Below are 18,844 nucleotides of genomic sequence, written 5' to 3' on the forward strand. Positions count from 1 at the left end.
TAATATGTGCTTTTAGGGTATGTTTTTTTAAAAAGATTTTTTTTTAAATGTTATATCTACGGGATGTTTTACTCGCATATTTACATGTATAATTTCTCATGTTTTATTTTAATGTTTAGTTGGCTGAAGAGGGGCTAATGCCCGAAACGCAACTTGTAAATAGCGTCCCAACTGAATAAAGTGGTGAATAATCTGAAAAGTGTTGAGTAATGTCACCATAGTGTGTCTGTAAAAAAAGCAAGGTAAACCACAACACGGTTTCATCAGAATCAAATTATTGCATAAACAAATGTTGTGTTTATTTACAATATATATTACTATATAACATAAAAAGCAATATTTAAATTTTAATGGCTAGGTTGTTTTTGTTTATTCATAATTATTCTATTAAAACGAGGCTCTTCAAAATAAGAGCCTCGTTTTTAATATCATCAAATGCATTTACTGATTTCTGGCTTTTGTTTTGATGTGCAAAAGTGCTGTATTCAAGGTATGCAAACATGTCTCAACTAGTTTCTGTACTGCACGTGACAATGTCACTACATAGCGCATGTCATCAGTACATGCAGTTAATGTGCTGAGAGATGGTAGAGTAGAGAGTGGAGAAGTGGGGGTGCCATGTTGCTGGGTACCATAGTTTGTAGAGAACACTGTTGCCTCGTTTGTATTTTTTATTTTTTTTAAATTTGTGAAATTTCTCTTGCACCCCAGGTTAAGAACCACTGTTCTAGGCAATGTAGCAAAATTTTAAAAACAATGTATAATTTTGCTTAACACTACAGCAAAAAAGTTGCTGTATACTGCAGATGAAGATTTAAATTTACTTAGTAACTTTTAAGACTAAACTGAAAATTGCTTTTTCTATTTAAGCTTTATAATAAAATGATCCTTCATTGTTATATTAGTCTATTTCAAAATTATAAACACACCCAACTTTTTCAACAACAGAAACATTAACAATAATTATTTATTATATTAGTATGTTGTTTACAACATCAATTTAAACATTTCTGAAATTTTTAAAGCTATCTGTCAATTAAAAAAAAAAAAAAAAAAAATTATCAGAGATTTTTCAATTTTTGATTGTTTTAAAAGTATAAACAAAGGTGCATAAAAAGTTATTTGTAATGTCACAATATTTTGTAAGTCCACCATTTGATTTAATTCAAATACTTTATCAGGCGTACATTTTACTAGTTTTTGAAGTTGTTCTTGTTTAATATTATCCCAACAATCCACATTAGCTAATTTCAATTTATTTACTGTATTATATTGTTTGTTTTGGACATAAACAAGATGACTTATAATGCCCCAAACATTTTCTAATTGGGTTAATATCAGGACTCCATGATGGCCAATCAATTACATTAAATTTTTTTTTCAACAAACCAATTTTTAGTTGACTTTGATGCAAGAATGGCAGCATTATCCTGTTGTAATTGTAAGTTCTCTCACCCAATAAGTGATCCAAAAGTTATTAAATTTTGATACAACAGTTCTTGATACTTTTCTGAATTCATTTACCTTCTATAAATACAATGTATGTTTTAACCCCCATCCAAATCCTGCTCACACCATCACACAGCCCCTACCTTGCTGTCTGCTCATTCTGACTTTGTTCTTCCTCAAATCATGCCAGTAGTGACTATAACCATCAGGTCCATCCAAATTCCAATTTTTTTTTCATCTGAAAAGACTGTTTTCACTCCTTTCCATTTCATCTTGTCTTTGGCCCACTTTAATCTACCTGTTTTGTGCAACTGTGTTAATGTCAGTTTAGCAGTCATTTTTGTCATATTTTTATGATTATGCATACATCCTCATACAGTTGCTGGTGAAACTGCACTTGGCAATATTGATGCCGAAAATCCTCTTTCATTTCTAGGAGTAAGGAGTTTAGACCTTCCACATTACTTATTTCTGCCATAATTTCCACACTGAACACATTCTTCACATGTGCTGTGAGAAATGAGTTAACACATTTCTCACAGCACATGTACATCAACTTACAGCTGCCATAATTTATCTTAGAGATTGTCCTACTCCTTTTAGTTGGTAAATTTCATGTATTTCCAACTCTGTTAGTGTTTTCCATGAGGCATTGTTTTAAATTACAAAAAACTCTTTAAACTTGGCATCACATTTGTAATAATGAATGATACTACCCTCTGATTACAACTAATTAAACCAATAATTAATTTTAAAAAAATCATCATACTAATTTTATGCATCTGTGTTCATACTTTTGAAACAATCAAAAATTGAAAATGTGATAATTCTTTTTTGTAAATGTCAGATAGCTTTAAAAATTTCAGAAAATGTTTAAATTAATGTTGTAAACAACATACTAATATAATAAATACATTACTATTGTTAATGTTGTTGTTATTGAAAAAAGTTAGATGAGATTATAATTTTGACACTGACTGTATTTAGTATAACAAGAAAAAAAATAACAGAACTTGGCACAGGCTAATTTGTGATAAATTGATATTAACTGCAAATTATATATATCCTCCACAATAAAACTGAACAGAAGAAAATAAACAAAGTTATGAGAACACTGAGAAATTCATAATTAATGCAATGCAACATGCTCTTGGTTGCAATTTTATCAAGCTGGATGGGATAAAACTGGTCACCTCAAAGAGGTTATTTCCCACAAAAATCCTGATTATCAGCTTAAAATCAAGAAAAATTCTACAAAAAAAAACTCTTCTAAGAAAGTATGATCATCTGACGATGTTTTATTGTACAGTATCTGTTAATGCAGAATTAAATATTTCTTTATAAATATTAATGAAGTATTTTATTTAATACATCATATTAGCACAAAATTAATAAAATTCAGATGTTTTGTGATAAAACAGATGCCCAAATTATAAAACTCAATAGCTTCTTAACAGTTTGTTATATTACCATTCAGCTATTTATATAATTTATTTAATATAGTTCATTTATAGGCTAATTACAGCTAATACATAATTTCAGATGTTAGATTTGGTATCGTTATTTCAACAGTATTTTAATTAAGATCTTCCAAAATTTCACAATTTCATCTAAGAACAGCTATTTGTAACATGCATGGAGTGACAAATGTTACTTTGAAACCAGGGCTACAGAGTCGGAGTCGTGAAGTTTTGATGTTTTAGCCGTAGTCGGATGGTAAGTCGGAGTTGGTAGATTTTTACGCGACTTCCACAGACCTGGCAGGGCTGTTGAGTCGGAGTCGTGAAGTTTTGATGTTTTAGCCAGAGTCAGAGTTGGATGATAAGGAAAAGTCAGAGTCGGTAGATTTTTACACGACTCCACAGCCCTGTTTGAAACAGTAGTCTCTCAAAGTACTTTACTTACAATTTACGAATATCTTGCAAGAATACGACGATTATTTAACAAGATATTTTCACTGGAGTGTCTTCATTATTAATTTAAGTCACAAGCCACAAAAAAAAAAAAAAAAAAACACCATAAAAACAGCTCATCAGTTAAAGTATTGCATCCTATTTTCCACAATTAAAAAATCAAATTTTGCTAATTTCTGTATGTTCCAGATAAACATTTGCATAGATTCTGGACATGTTTCACACATCTAAATTTGCTTAAATGACATTTAAACTAAAAAAATTCATGCAAATGTTTTTAAGGTTGCCACACATTGTAAGATACACAATCTGATTGAATCTTAAGTCATTAACACTTAAAGGCAGTTTTTATTTAAAAGTTTTACTATTCCAAAAACTTGCATGTAGTATAGATCTAGTCAGCTCTAATATTTTGACTTAAAACAAAAGCCACTTATTACAAAGTTTATATAATACAGATAGTAAAAATAAAATTTAAACATTCAAAATCTTGTATAATTACAAATAACCAAATCAATATAACTCCAAAATAATTACAACTTACTGGAAATAAAAAGGGTTTAGGTTGTCTAGGTTTATTCTTGCAACTAAAACTTAAAAGTACTTCCTAATTGTGAGAAACAAAATGATAATTTCTAACTGTAAAAAAGAAAAATAGGTTTTTACAGTATTGTCTTCATGGACAAAAATAACCAAACTAGGTTTCCATATATCATAGGCTTCCAATAAATTTAATCTTAATAAACTAATAAACACAAAATTATAACTCACAAAGCTATATATTTTGAACTGAAAACATTATATAAATCCCTAAGTACTGCTTACACATTCAAAATCAAGATTATTCATGTAATCAATTTTGGACAATAGGTTTTGTGTATATGTATACACACACGTAAAAGTAACTTACGTTCTTCAAAATCTCTGAACTACTGAGGGTCCAGACTAAAATTTGATTAATCTATGTATAAAACATACTAAAACAGCTTAATTCAGAAAGCCACCTACTTTATAAAAAAAGTTCTTTGTTCAAATAAAGAACAACAGTTACATATATGTAAAATTGATCATTATTTAAATTACCTAATGAAATATTTGACTCTATGAATTAAGCAGTTTTATTACATATGTAAAATGGTGCCAGTTTATTTAATGTTATTAATCTATAAATATATAACTTCACAAGTATTATTGGTTTATACTATTAAAATTTACATTAAAGTTTAATCAAATTTTCATCTTTTATCTGAAAAATAATTGATTTTCCCCCATATGTATCTTAATATATATTCGAAGAAAAACGAATGAATCATGAACTGCACGCTAATGAAGTGAATAACCTCATTTCTCAGAAAAATTATTTTGATGAATCAGTCTGTTTGCCAATACGCAACCATCTTAAGCTTCTTTCAAAACGTCATTTCACCAATTGAAAGGAATATAAACAGTACAAATGTTAACACAACACTAGACATTAATTCCCACTTAAAAAAAAAAGGCGTAGATTAACTAACATACTGCTCTTAACACTTATCTGATAGACGGGTTTGTGATAAATGTCGAACGGTCGATTCAATACGTTACAGAGGTTCAAGTATGATTTTCATTAAAATTATACTCATATGAAAGATTTTAGATAAGAACTCACCCGACATTCGACTTCGAACAAACAATCGTCGACAAGCCTGCACTTGGAAGAATCGGTGAACATTTCATCGCCTACAAAACAAATTTAAGCGTTAAAACCTAACACGAATGGCATTATTTCGCACATTAAAGCATATTCGTTCTTCCTTACCGGTTAATAAATCCTTGTAGATAATCATTTTGACGATGTATTTGGATTATTGGAACTAGTCTATAAACTAACCCAAAGCCAATACAGCTAAAAAGGACGCAATTACAAAATTCCGTCAGACATATAGCCAATCCAGAGGGCGCTAAATTCTAAGCTAGCAGTGTTGCCGGTTTCGAGTGATACATATTTTTTAATTCTGTAAATTGTCTTAAATGTTATAGAATTTTTTTTTTTTGTTTTTTAACGTTACGATTACATATGATAATGCATAAAAATGTGTGCGTGTATTGTTTAATTAAGCAATCGTAAAAATTATTTATTAACGTTAATTCGTGCTGTTAAAACAGATAAATATTTCGGGCAATTTAAAATGCATTTAGTGTATTAGTTTTTTTTAAAGAATTATACAGATTTTAAAATTTAGAAACTAATTAAATACGGAAACAATTAATGTATTTGAATAAAAAATCGAGGTATTATTGATTGAAGTCATAAAAATTATTCGTGCATTTTAACTTTGAAACGTATGTGTGGTTTTTTTTTAAATTCTTTCCGCCCCGTGGGCACTAAGAGGGCATCTTTTTTGCAGGCCCATTATGGGTTCGCCCAGGCCCACAATGGGGCTGCCGGATGGTGAGAGACGGGGCCCGACATCTCCGGATGGTGAGGGACGGGGCTCCGACAATCCCCAGGAATCTTTCGGGGGACCACCCCCGAAAGATTCCTGGGGATTTTTCGACTCGTTCGGATTCGAACCCGGGTCCCCCAGAGCGGTAGGCTGCCTACTGCTCTGGGGTGGCAGCCTACCACGAACAAAAATTCAAAGGAACCATGCCTGTACGGGCGACCCTTCGCGAGATATAGGCCGTCCAAAAATTGCCAGGCAGATAGTGGAGACGATTAAAGCGTTAACTTGCTGCTCTGGGTGACAGCATCTAATCCGTGCAGGCACCTCAAAGAGTTTTTCATGAATGTTCTTTCCTTGAATTTATAAATCTCACATTTCGATAATCTAATTGAAAAGTGTGGTTCAATCTGTATTAAGCATAAAATAACAGTATTCTTGAGCACAGGGAAAATGAAAAAATACAAAACAAGAAAGAATACAATATGAATTTCTATGAATAATTTTTATTAAGAATTTTTTAATTTATATACGATATTTATGTTACTGTAGTTAAACTAATTACCCTACTTTTTTACACTAAGTACTGTACTAAAAAAAGAAATTAAAAGATGGAACATATTTTGAGTTACATGGAACTGGCTAAAATTGAATAATGTAATTTATGAATAGAATAATTGGATTTTTGAAGAGTTCATTGTGTTTCAAATGTTTGTTGATATTTCGTCTTCATTCCGTGCTCTATTTATTCCTTGTATGCATAGAAATACTGAGAGCTTTGTATCTCCTCGAGCGATAGTTTTATCATATGAAACTGATTCGGCTGTAATATTCCTCGGAATACAATATAGAAAAGTATGATTTGTTTATGAATAATTCGAAGAAAGAAAGAAACAAACGTCATAATTGTAGTACCAGTAACGACATGAAACAACATGAATACTTCAATGCTGTTCCTTGAGATCTATCTTTTTATTTTTATTAACTATTGCTATATCAAATAACTATTTATAAAAACTATTATTGTGCCTAATCCATTTTATTATTATTTTTGACTATTTTATTCTAAAATTTTTATTTTTTACATTTATATTTAATTAAAAACAGGAATGTAAAAACGTTGGTATTTTTCAATGGAAATCCAGGAACGAAAATACTGTATATACAGCATGTAAGTAAAAATATGTTTAGTTATTCATTCACGATATTTAAAATAAAGTATCACCAGAAAAATATCGACTGAAAAAGTTCTGTAGTGAATAATTTCTAAGAAATGATTGAGAAATATTGGTATAGAGAATTACTTTAAAAATTTACATTTTTATTTCATCTATGAAATTTCTATTGACCAATTTTTTACATAGATTTATATTGTCAGAGAATTGGAATTTTTAACATGTCGACTATACTTAAACAATGACTAGAAATGTCTCTTGGAAATACCTCAAGGCCAATCTTAATTGTATTGTTTTCCTTGTAGAGTTAGGAATGTAAAACGGGCCTTATTTGGTTTTCTTCGAAGACAGCTCAACGGATTAATGCTAATGAAAACAATAATGAGATAAGCGTCATTGGAGAATCCTAACCATGTGTTTATAGCAATTTTTCAATATGTCATCGAATGTTTTTCTCGTTTGCTTTAATAGCCTGTATGATAATTACTCTATATGTGATAACACTAATCACAGCAGATGGAATGCATATCCTAATATTCTTATAAAGTTTATCTTATGCCCCATTATCATTGCCCACTGAACACACTTTTACTTACACTATTTTCTGCTCTTTATTTAACAGATTTAATTAATTTATTTATTATTTTGTAGACATCTTAACGTGAACAAAGACCAGATTGTAATGATAATAAGTGAGAGAAAACGTCCTTTATTACGAGACTGGAATCAGATCGGTCTACCCGTTGTGCTCTCATTATTAAGAAATCGACTGAAGAATGAATTTATTGATTTAGTATCCATCTAGTATGGAATTTGTATTTTATCCTGTCCAGAAACCTAACTTTTTGAACCATTTTTCCTCATACTCGTCTCTCCTAGCAACTACTACTCTCTTTGTTCATTCTTTACTTTTCAAATGTATTAGTCAGACAACGCTAATCACATTATAGCCCTCGTTAGCGTTAATCTTCTATGTCTCATTGTCTTCAAAAACCGGATAAGGTCCATTTTACAGTTATAATCCTACAACAAAGACAATACCGTTAGGATTGACCTAGACATATTTGTTCAGATGTTTCCAAAAAGGGCATTTCCAAGAGGGTCTATTATGCCCCGGGCGCCACTCGCAGAGGGGCGCCAAATGGTCTCCAAGACAAACAAGATTTCTTTCTGGAGAGGGTGGGGCGCCATTAAAGTGTCTTGCCCTGGGCGCCAGTTATGTTTGCTACGCCACTGACACTTTATGTATAATTTTAATATATATTTAAATTTACAAAAGAGATTTACAATAATTAAAACTAATATGTACAAAATATGTAAAATACACCCAAAATGCAATTAAGAAACTGGCGCTATCTCAAAATGGGGTATAATTTCATATTTTCACAATCAAGCCTCGTAAGGAGTTCTAACACAATTAATCATAATTAGTTAGACACTTTTAGGTATTAAAACAGTAAAGCGATGGACACAATACTTACAATTGATACTTCTGAAGGATCGACTGAAACATTACACAAAGCAAAAAGAAAAACAATATACTTTTACAATCAAATTCCAAGGAAATAGCGATCTCAGTACGTTCATTTGCATATTTAAACGTCACTTAAGTTACCAGATTTACGTCATAAATCTATTTTTATTTTCATCAATATAATCATACCAACCTTTATCTATTTTTACACGTAAATTATCAATAATTCTTTTTTCGTTTTAAATTTTTAAAATTTCAATGTGTTCATAATATTTAAGTTTATTAATATTTGAAATTTTATATCTTTTATCGAATCTTTTTCTATTTCACACCCGTTTAAATTACAATGTTTTGCTACAGCTGAAATTTATGTGTAATTTATGTGTATTATATCTTATTGCATTAATATGTTCTTTTATTCGAACCTTTAAACGTCTTTTTGCTTCACCTACATATATCATTGTCACTACAATTACTATTAAATTTATATATAGACTAACATTACTTTTTTCTAAATCCTTTATATCTCTATTTAAATTATTCGGAACTTATATGTTTTTGTATTTTGTTATACTGGTCTGGTATCAATGTAATAAAATATAACTGATGAGATATCACCTGTAATTAAGACGAGTGTATAAAATGCTCTATAAAAACAGTTTGGATCATGGCAGAAACAAAGAAAAACGTAGATATTTGTCTCTTCAAGAAAAAGAATTTTATAGTGGTAAGTTGCCCAAAATGAGTCAATGTAGTTTGGCTACACATTTAAGAATTTTACAATCACTCTTGTGTAAGGTTTTAAAAAATAGATCAAACAGTTCACTTTCTAACCAGAACATGGATAAGAAGAAAGAACGATCTGGAAAAGATAGTCGAGTCAGCATTAAGAATTTGGTTTGATAATGATCATGAAAACAATGCTCTGATTAATGGACTGTTGATTACTTTCTTTTCTAGTGCAAATGCTTGAATGACAAATATAAATTTTAACAATTGGTTAATTAAATGGGGTCGTGAACAAGCGAGAAATCGTCTTGTTAGTAAACAATGTGTCATTAAAATAAACATCAAAATGATCTTATCTTCTAACACTACATCGTTAATTCAGCTAAGTGACCACGGTGTCATATAAACTTTAAAAGCTTATTACTTCAGGCAAATGTGTAGGCAAATTATAGCTGAATTTCATGAAATTCAAGATCAATATAATGCAAAGACAATTGAAAAAAACTTTTCTTGATGAATTGATTTGCTAACAATGTCTTGGAAGCTACTCTCAGAGAAAACCGTCGAGAACTGTTTTCGAAAAGGTGAATTTATTTTAGAAAAAATAACTGCCGAAACTCCTACTTCCAGAGAACCTGACCTTACAGCAGAAATTTAAGAAAGAATTCCGAACAGTAAATATAAAGACGAATTTGAAAATTGTGCGACACAGATTGCAATATTGAAGTGGCGACTACAACGACTGTATCGGAAACATATCAACATATATCAAGATGTTGTTGATGATAACTCTAAATTATCAGAAAATCTATCTTTAACCACCAAAATTTAATAGCATCAGTGCCCCTTATACACAAGCTATCATATCAAATTTCGTTTCTTAACCTTTAGCTCATCCTGAAATATTAAACAAAATAGACGCCAACACACTAAAGCACACGCACAACCACAGAATTCTTTCCCTTTTTTGGGTTCAGGAGGTCTCAAACGTAATTTATAAAAAACTTGGAAGGTGAAATTTAGCCCAATTCCAATACTTTTCCTGTTACAACAGTTGAGAAAATAAAATTTACCGATTAAATATTGTTATTAAATTTTCTCCACTTTTTAAAGGCTTATTACTGCACTTCCAAACGAAACAGATGACAGTTTTTCAACGTAATACATAACGCTAAATCGAAAACTCGCATATGTCTTTCGAACTGAATTCGAAAAGGGTAACATCACAATGGTGACTTTCAGAATGTTCTCCTTCTTTCTGCCTTTAGGCTTGTGACGCCATGTCTACTACTTTATATTATAGACAATTTGTATGTGACGTATTGGAGTTCTGGATGTACGTATTGCGCACGTGCGTTTTGCCCGGTGCCATATTTGTGACGTTTCCATTCCATTTTAACCTCACCTGATACATGTGAGGCCCCAGAAATAACCTCCCAAAAGGAAAGATATAAAAAAAATTTGTTAAATTCAATCGTCAAGAAAGCAAATTATATGTGTCGAAATGGCGACACCGGACTTTGACGTCGACGCTCATAGAGAATAACGGGAAAAACAAAATTTTAGATGTAAAAGAAGAAAATTTAATATATTAAAATTAAGACGCAGTTTAGAAAACAAAACGAAACTAGAAAAAACATCAAAATGAGCGTAGATATCATAGTCAACAATTAACCACTTGGCGTACGAGCTTTTTTAAAGGACTTTTTAATTAAACATAAAAAATACTTAAAACTGAAAAAAAACGAAAGAAATGCGTTTATTTTGAAGAAAAAGCTTCGAAGTTTAAGTTCCTTTGTCTCGCCTTTCTGCGAAATTTAACACAGATGAGTCATTGTTTACACAGCTGGATGATCTTGAGAACAGCTGGAGTCGGATTTCCCGGGACATTCTCATAGAAGTCTCGGGAGGCATGTGTTTATAGTAGGGTGAAATCGAAATTTGCATATATTTTTAAATATTTTTAAAAAATTAAAAATTTTATTGCGATTTCCGACCCCCCCTAATTAATTAAATTTATATAAAATAAAATATATTAATTTAAAAAATTTAAAAACTTTTGGAAGTCGTTTTTGACATCAGAAACTAGCTTTAAATAACTTTACCGAAGTCAAATACGTGCACTACAACTTAGGAACCATGAAATAAATTTGATAAAAAAACTCCCATTAAAAAACAATTAAGCCTTAATTGAGCCTTATCAAAGGCTCATTAAAATCGCGATAAAATTTTTTCGCGCGGGCAAAAAATTTTGAAAAAATGTGGGGACTTAAAGAACATTCCAAAACGCGATCAGAGTCTAAAGAATGATGTCGAATACAGGTACAGACTACAGACTTAACCATCTCCAGTCGACCTTTCCCGCGAACTATGCGAAGCTCCATTTACACCTGGAGACAAGTGGAAGACCAATTAGAAGACGATGATGTAAGGTCTGTCCAATTTGCAAAAAGCCGATCTCAAAAAACATAAAAACACCAAAGGATTCCAAGGACAACGAGGCTTCTACTAAGACTTCCACTAGACTTCTGTTGTGTTCGTGTATCTCCGTTTTTTTTTTTCCTTTCATCTTTTGTGCATCGACTTTCGAGACTTCGAACTTTTCGTTCAACGCTGTCCAGGGGCCCCTACGACGCTGGACCAGATCGCCGCCGAAAACCCCTACGACGCAAGGCCAGATCGCCGTCGAAAATTCCTACAACACAGGACCAGATCGCATCTATCTGAGAACCTTTCCAACGGAAAAATTTATGTAAGCAATTTCGTCCATAATAAACGGTTTGCCTCTGTAAAACACTTGTCTTTTGCTGCCTCATAAAACCGCCACCCACATACGCGTAGACCTTAGACTACCGCCCCGACGGTAAGGAATAAAAATCTCCCCCCCCAAGCGGCGTTCTTACATACATAACAGGGCAACCAAACTTTAAATGGGGGTACAGATGAATTTTATAAAAAATTGTAAATGGTAATAACGAGTAAAATCTTCAAGTATGACCCTACTCGAGATATGATCCACGATCCTCGGTCTTTAACTACCAAAATTTAATAGCATCGATCCCCCAATATACAAACCACCCAGTGTAGTAACGTGGGTGTCAGCCTCCCGGGGCGGAGGAAAATTTTGCCGCAAGACAAGTGGAAGACTAAAATTCAATTTCGTCACAGAATAAGTAATGAAAAATTCGGTGCTCATTTCAATGTCCGAATCCGGGGTGCGAAAAAATATGAAATGAAATGGTTCAAATGTTTACAAGATATTATTATTTCTCGTGAAATTTTGCCGCCCCTAAAAGTGCCGCCCGGCGCGGGCTGCCCCTGCCGCCCCCACTACTACGCCAGTGAAACCACGTTATGAAATTTCAGAAAGTTTCGACAAAAATCATGGGCAGTATTAAGCTTCAATTTGGGTGAACAAAATCGTGCCCATTCCGCCTACACACATCCATGCGTATAAAAAAACCTCAAAACTTTTTTTACTTTTTGACGTCTCAAGGTCCCGAGTCCAGAAATGTAAAAATGCCCCCATAGTTTCCCTCTGTTACGTACAACAGAGCCGGGAAAGTCAAATGCATGTTTCTGCTATCATCTAAACGCGATAAACTTTCAGACGCAAGCCAAACTATATACACCTACACCAGTGATTCTCAAACTTTTTCGATCCACCGCCCCCTTTGTTCCATAAAGTTATACCCAACGCCCCCTAACCCATTTTCTCTTGTGTGAGAAAAGGATTGGAAATATTCTTAGGAAAACTTTTCTATGAATCTCACACTTTGTGCCCTTACTGTACATTGTTCTCATCATCTGGAAACCATTAAACGCAATGTTTCCTCTTATCAGCCCCAATTTTGCCTTTGGTCACCGTTCAATACCCTGCCTCTATCATAGATCTATTCATCGCGCCAGAAGGGGGCGTTATTGCTTACTTTGAGAAACGCTGAGCTAAAATAAAAGTCAATGTGTTAGAAATATTCAAGTTGTGACCTTCAATAAAAAATAAAAAATATATAAAATGTCAACATTTTATATATATTCCGTCAAATTTTTATATATAGAATTTGTCTGCCGTCGCCCCTCTATATTTCCTTAATGCCCCCCAATTCTCTTTGAGCCTTCTACTGCCCCCCTGAAAGCCTCCAGCGCCCACAAGGGGCGTTATCGCCCACTTTGAGAAACGCTGACCTACACAAACAGCACGGCACAATTATGGCGCAGGAGGCGAAGCGATGATGATTTGGTCATGAGATAATGTCCATAAAAGTTTTCTATAACCTCCTTGGTCAGTACCCTGCCTCCAGCGTCTCTTGTCGCCCACTCGCTTCTTTTCACTCCTCCTAGATTTACTCATCACCCACTTGTTAGTATTTACTGCATAAAAAGAAAGAAATTTCTAGTATCGAGTTGCATAACTTATCCGGTCGCATTTAAAACTTCGTGTATGGCGCCATCTGTTAAGATATTTTTAATTATTATAAAACGCTTAATTTTCAGAGTAAGTATTTTCCTAACTTTAATTACTTTTGTAATTTCTGCTTGTATTGACATTTTCATTTATTATTATATTCAATTCAATGGAAATAGGCAGCTCTTCGCTTGCCCTTCGTCATTTCTAGACGAATGACAACCCAGAACTCACCACGTGGCTGCTTCAGAGTTCCATCAAGAGTTAGTCACGTGTGGAGTTTCAATTTTTCTAACATCATTTGTCGAGTTTCATTCGTCCTAACTCACACTATAAAAATATTTATAATTATTTGTTAATACTTTGTATTTAAGTTTCCGAAACTTACATATTACTATCTAAACTAATAGATGCAATATTATTAGAAATAATGAAAAACTAACCTATAAAGATACCAGGTCACAATAAAACAAATGCACGTTAGGGCATTTAGACTATAATTTACTTCACTACTAATAAACCTAATTTAAAAATAAACATCAAAATACTCGTCCTCCTATGCGGGCTTTAATGAAGCGGGATACAGATTGCCTCCTTCAACTTCTGTCGGTGTCTTCTGCCCTGAACGTCGACCTTGATACCTGAGTGCCGGAATGAACCCGTATAATGTTTTATAATTAACATTGAATCAAGGCCTCCAGGTACGATGTTTGCCTCGGGCCCCAAAACGGTTCGGCGCGACTTGGAGGAAGATATTACTTTAAATATCAAATTGTATTTATTATCTGATAAATTAATTTTAAAAAATCTCACACATGTTTCAATTTCACATTCTATTCCGAGTTATTTCATTTTGATTTCTTATAAATCAAATATAGCGGAACATTCGAAAAAATTTTCGCTTAAAAATGTCGACGTACAATAGAAAAAGCAATAATATATTCTAACAATTCGTTACGTATTGTTAGAATATATTTTTAACAACTCGTTACGTATTACGATTCCGATAAATACGTCACCCATTACATTAATCGGTTTGAAATATTTCACTTAGAAAGTTAAAATAATCCTGATTTTCTGATAAATAAAATTATAAAAATGAAATTTACAGATGTCAAGTACTTTCATTTATTTTGAAGTGGTGTCAACTATATTTCGGAAAGTCCAAACAAGGATTTGTAACAATTGTAGCCCTTTGTACGCCAGGTAATGCTACCAGAATGTCTTAAAATCGCTACTCCCATATTCTATAAAAAGGCTTCCAGTGGCTTACAATTTTCAGTGTACCTGTTATTTTGAATGTTCTCGAAGGTTAGGCATGACTTCACGAATGCACATGTTATCAGAGTCAATGCCTGCATCATCGGGCTGAAGGAAATAAGATTACAGTTTCGCCAAATTGACCACTATTTGGACCATTCTCATCTGACTGTGAAGGATGTATTGGGGCAGTGGATACGTTAGATCACACGTATAATACATGGCAGGCAGGCTCTGGACGCTTTTGACAAACCACCAGGAAAGGTAATCGTCTGATTGCGAGAGAAGTATAAATAGTGCAACCACATCAGAAAGTTTTTCTTGCTTCTGAAGTGCAAGCATGTAAAAGTAACAGGTTGCTTCAGTCACGAGAATGGGAAAGATTATTGAGCAACACCTCTTCTAATAGTCTACTACGTAAGGTATTGTATGAGAAATAGAACGTTTAAGCTCTTACTTTCAAGGCTAAATAAATGTATTTGGGCTGTTTCAATTTAGAAATGGCGAATGTATAGAGATAGAAACAAAAATAATAAACTTTTTCACTTCTATATGTATCGCAAAAGTAAAAATATTTTATTAATTCGGTATATATTGATACTAATGTTAAACAATTCGTTATTCAAATTTGTTGAGCTTTATTTTCAATGAATGCACATTTAAATTTGATAGGGATGATAAGAAGTAGACAAAACTAACTTGATTTAATATTTAGAAAACAAATCATAATATATTTAAGAATTTAAATTTAAAATGTGATGCTATCTCGATGGAATTCAGAAAATGCCATTAAAGAAATTAAATTCAAAAAAACTATAAAAGAATTATGTAACTGAAATGTTGCTGTATGATTATTTTATAGGTTATTTCTCTGTCTTGCTTAGTATATTTTTATAATAGTATTCCCTGAATGCTATTAGAGTTATAAAATCCATCTGATTGTAGCATAACACGCTTTCTGACTAACATCCGAATTTCAAATTGAGTACAGATATACTGTACAACTATAATCATAAAATATTGACGAATCCGTTAGAATCAGAATATAAAATATGGGTGGAATCGTTCGAAGAAAGGTAAAAAAGCTTCACATTAATAAAATAATTCTCATATATTACGAGAAAGATCCGATGGAATAGCTTATAGTCAAAGTCAAATGATAAATGAAAAATGAATTATTTACTTACTATTTACTTAATTGTTTTAAAGAAAATAAAAAGGTGTATAAAATAAGATTTGGCTTTAAAAATATATATATACCTTTTGCACATTTTAATCATTTACGCATCTAAATCGTAGATAAAAATGAGAGAAAATACTACATTAATGAAACTAATAAAATGGTGTGTCGTGATGGACGGAGGCAAAATTTTAAAATTCGAATAGAACAGGGAATATTGTGGATTAAAATTTATACCTACATTAAGAAAATGGGAAAATTTTCCATTGTAAAAACGAAAACAAACGAGCGACATACGAAATACGGTGAAGCTCTTGCCAATTTTTTTTAAATATCGATATTCCTTTTCCATTTTTCGGGAAAAATGGAAAAGAAATTGCTGCAGATAGATTTAAATCGGACTGGTTTGTTTAAGAATTTTCAGATGCGACTCTGCGGCTCTGTTAGACATTTTTTTGACCTCTAATAGCAGAAAGAGTAATCAAGTGTTTTCTCCATATACTGATATATTTGGACTTGGCTTTTATTAGTGATATTTGTATGCTTTGCAATGTTTTTAAAACTATGAATCATACAACTGTTAATTTTGTTATTTTCAATATTTTGCATGATTTTAATTGGCTTAACATTTAAATATTACCTATATACCCTGGAATATCAGGGATTGGAAAGCTGGCATGCATCGGTGGTTGATCACTTTTAATTCTGATTCAGTAGTCAACCAGCATAGTTACACGATCGTTTATGGCGGTCGACAATTGGGTTTACCTTCATCGAGAGCTTCACAAATATAGAAACTGTGAAAGCGAGAACTGAGATGTGCATTTTCAGGCATGCGAACGTAGAAAATACGTGAAAATAGAAAATAGTTTTAGCCTTCGTTATGTTGTAAACACTTGACAATACCTTACGTGGTCGACTACCAGAAGAGGTTTGCTCAATAATCTTTCCCATTCCCGTTGAGTGAAGCAACCTGTTACTTTTACATGCTTTTACACTTCAGAAGCAAGAAAAACTTTCTGATGTGGTTGCACTATTTATACTTCTCTCGCAATCAGACGATCACCTTTCCTGGTGGTTTGTCAAAAGCGTCCAAAGCCTGCCTACCATGTATTATACGTGGGATCTAACGTATCCACTGCCCCAATACATCCTTCACAGTCAGATAAGAATGGTCCAAATAGTGGTCAATTTGGCGAAACTGTAATCTTATTTCCCTCAGCCCGATGATGCAGGCATTGACTCTGATAACATGTGCATGAGACTGTGTCGTGAAGCCATGCCTAACCTTCGAGAACATTCAAAACAACAAGTACGCTGAAAATTGTAAGCTACTGGAAGCCTTTTTATAGAATATGGGAGTAGCGATTTTAAGACATTCTGGTAGCATTACCTGGCGTATAAAGGGCTACAATTGTTACAAATCCTTGTTTGGGATTTCCGAAATATAGTTGATATCACTTCAAAATAAATGAAAGTACTTGACATCTGTAAATTTCATTTTTATAATTTTATTTATCAGAAAATCAGGATTATTTTAACTTTCTAAGTGAAATATTTCAAACCGATTAATGTAACGCGTGACGTATCTATCGGAATCGTAATACGTAACGCGTTGTTAAAAATGTATTCTAACAATACGTAAAGAATTGTTAGAATATATTATTGCTTTTTCTATTGTAGATCGACATTTTTAAGCGAAAATTTTTTCGAAAGTTCCGCTTTTCTCTTCGTTTATTTCAGATTTTCCGAGAGAATTGCGATTAAGTAAATTATTATATTTGATTTATAAGAAATCAAAATGAAATAACTCGGAATAGAATGTGAAATTGAAACATGTGTGAGATTTTTTAAAATTGTATTTATTATCTGATAAATTAATTTGATATTTAAAGTAATATCTTCCTCCGAGTCGTGCCGAACCGTTTTGGGGCCCGAGGCAAACNATGAAATAACTCGGAATAGAATGTGAAATTGAAACATGTGTGAGATTTTTTAAAATTGTATTTATTATCTGATAAATTAATTTGATATTTAAAGTAATATCTTCCTCCGAGTCGTGCCGAACCGTTTTGGGGCCCGAGGCAAACATCGTACCTGGAAGCATTGATTCAATGTTAATTATAAAACATTATACGGGTTCATTCCGGCACTCAGGTATCAAGGTCGACGCTCAGGGCGAAGACAGAAGTAACAAAAGATGAAGGGGGCTATCTGTATCCCGCTTCGTTAAAGCCCGCATAGGAGGACGAGTATTTTGATGTTTATTTTTAAATTAGGTTTAGTAGTAGTGAAGTAAATTATAGTCTAAATGCCCTAACGTGCATTTGTTTTATTGTGACCTGGTATCTTTATAGGTTAGTTTTTCATTATTTCTAGTAATATTGCATCTATTAGTTTAGATAGTAATACGATAATAGCGTAAGTTTCGAAAACTTAAATTCAGAGTATTAACAGGTAATTATAAATATTTTTATAGTGTGAGTTAGGACGAATGAAATTCGACAAATGATGTTAGTCACGTGTGGAGTTTCATTTTTTCTAACTCTTGATGGAACTGTGAAGCAGCCATCTCCACGTGGTGAGTTCTGGGTTGTCATTCGTCTAGAAATGACGAAGGGCAAGCGAAGAGCTGCCTATTTCCATTGAATTGAATATAATAAGAAATGAAAATGTCAATACAAGCAGAAATTACAAAAGTAATTAAAGTTAGGAAAATACTTACTCTGAAAATTAAGCGTTTTATAATAATTAAAAATATCATAACAGATGGCGCCACACACGAAGTTTTAAATGCGACCGGATAAGTTAAGCAACTCGATACTATAAATTTCTT

General features: G+C 32.5%; 1 protein-coding gene across 1 annotated transcript in view; it reads right to left on the bottom strand.

Annotated features, from left to right (window-relative positions):
• LOC111638082 (translationally-controlled tumor protein homolog) overlaps positions 1 to 5,320 on the bottom strand; it is a 37,257-nt gene extending 31,937 nt beyond the window's left edge. The window contains exons 1-2 of the mRNA XM_023383710.1: positions 5,161 to 5,320; positions 5,011 to 5,081 (exon numbers count right to left, since the gene is read on the bottom strand). Coding sequence (XP_023239478.1) covers positions 5,011 to 5,081; positions 5,161 to 5,188 — 99 coding nt within the window. The 5' untranslated portion in view covers positions 5,189 to 5,320. The remainder of the gene's footprint in view (positions 1 to 5,010; positions 5,082 to 5,160) is intronic.
• Between the last annotated feature and the right edge of the window lie 13,524 nt (positions 5,321 to 18,844).

The sequence above is a fragment of the Centruroides sculpturatus genome, unplaced genomic scaffold (assembly GCF_000671375.1).
Source record: "Centruroides sculpturatus isolate CEXI.00-Female unplaced genomic scaffold, Cexi_2.0 scaffold1074, whole genome shotgun sequence".
Lineage (NCBI taxonomy): Eukaryota > Metazoa > Arthropoda > Arachnida > Scorpiones > Buthidae > Centruroides > Centruroides sculpturatus.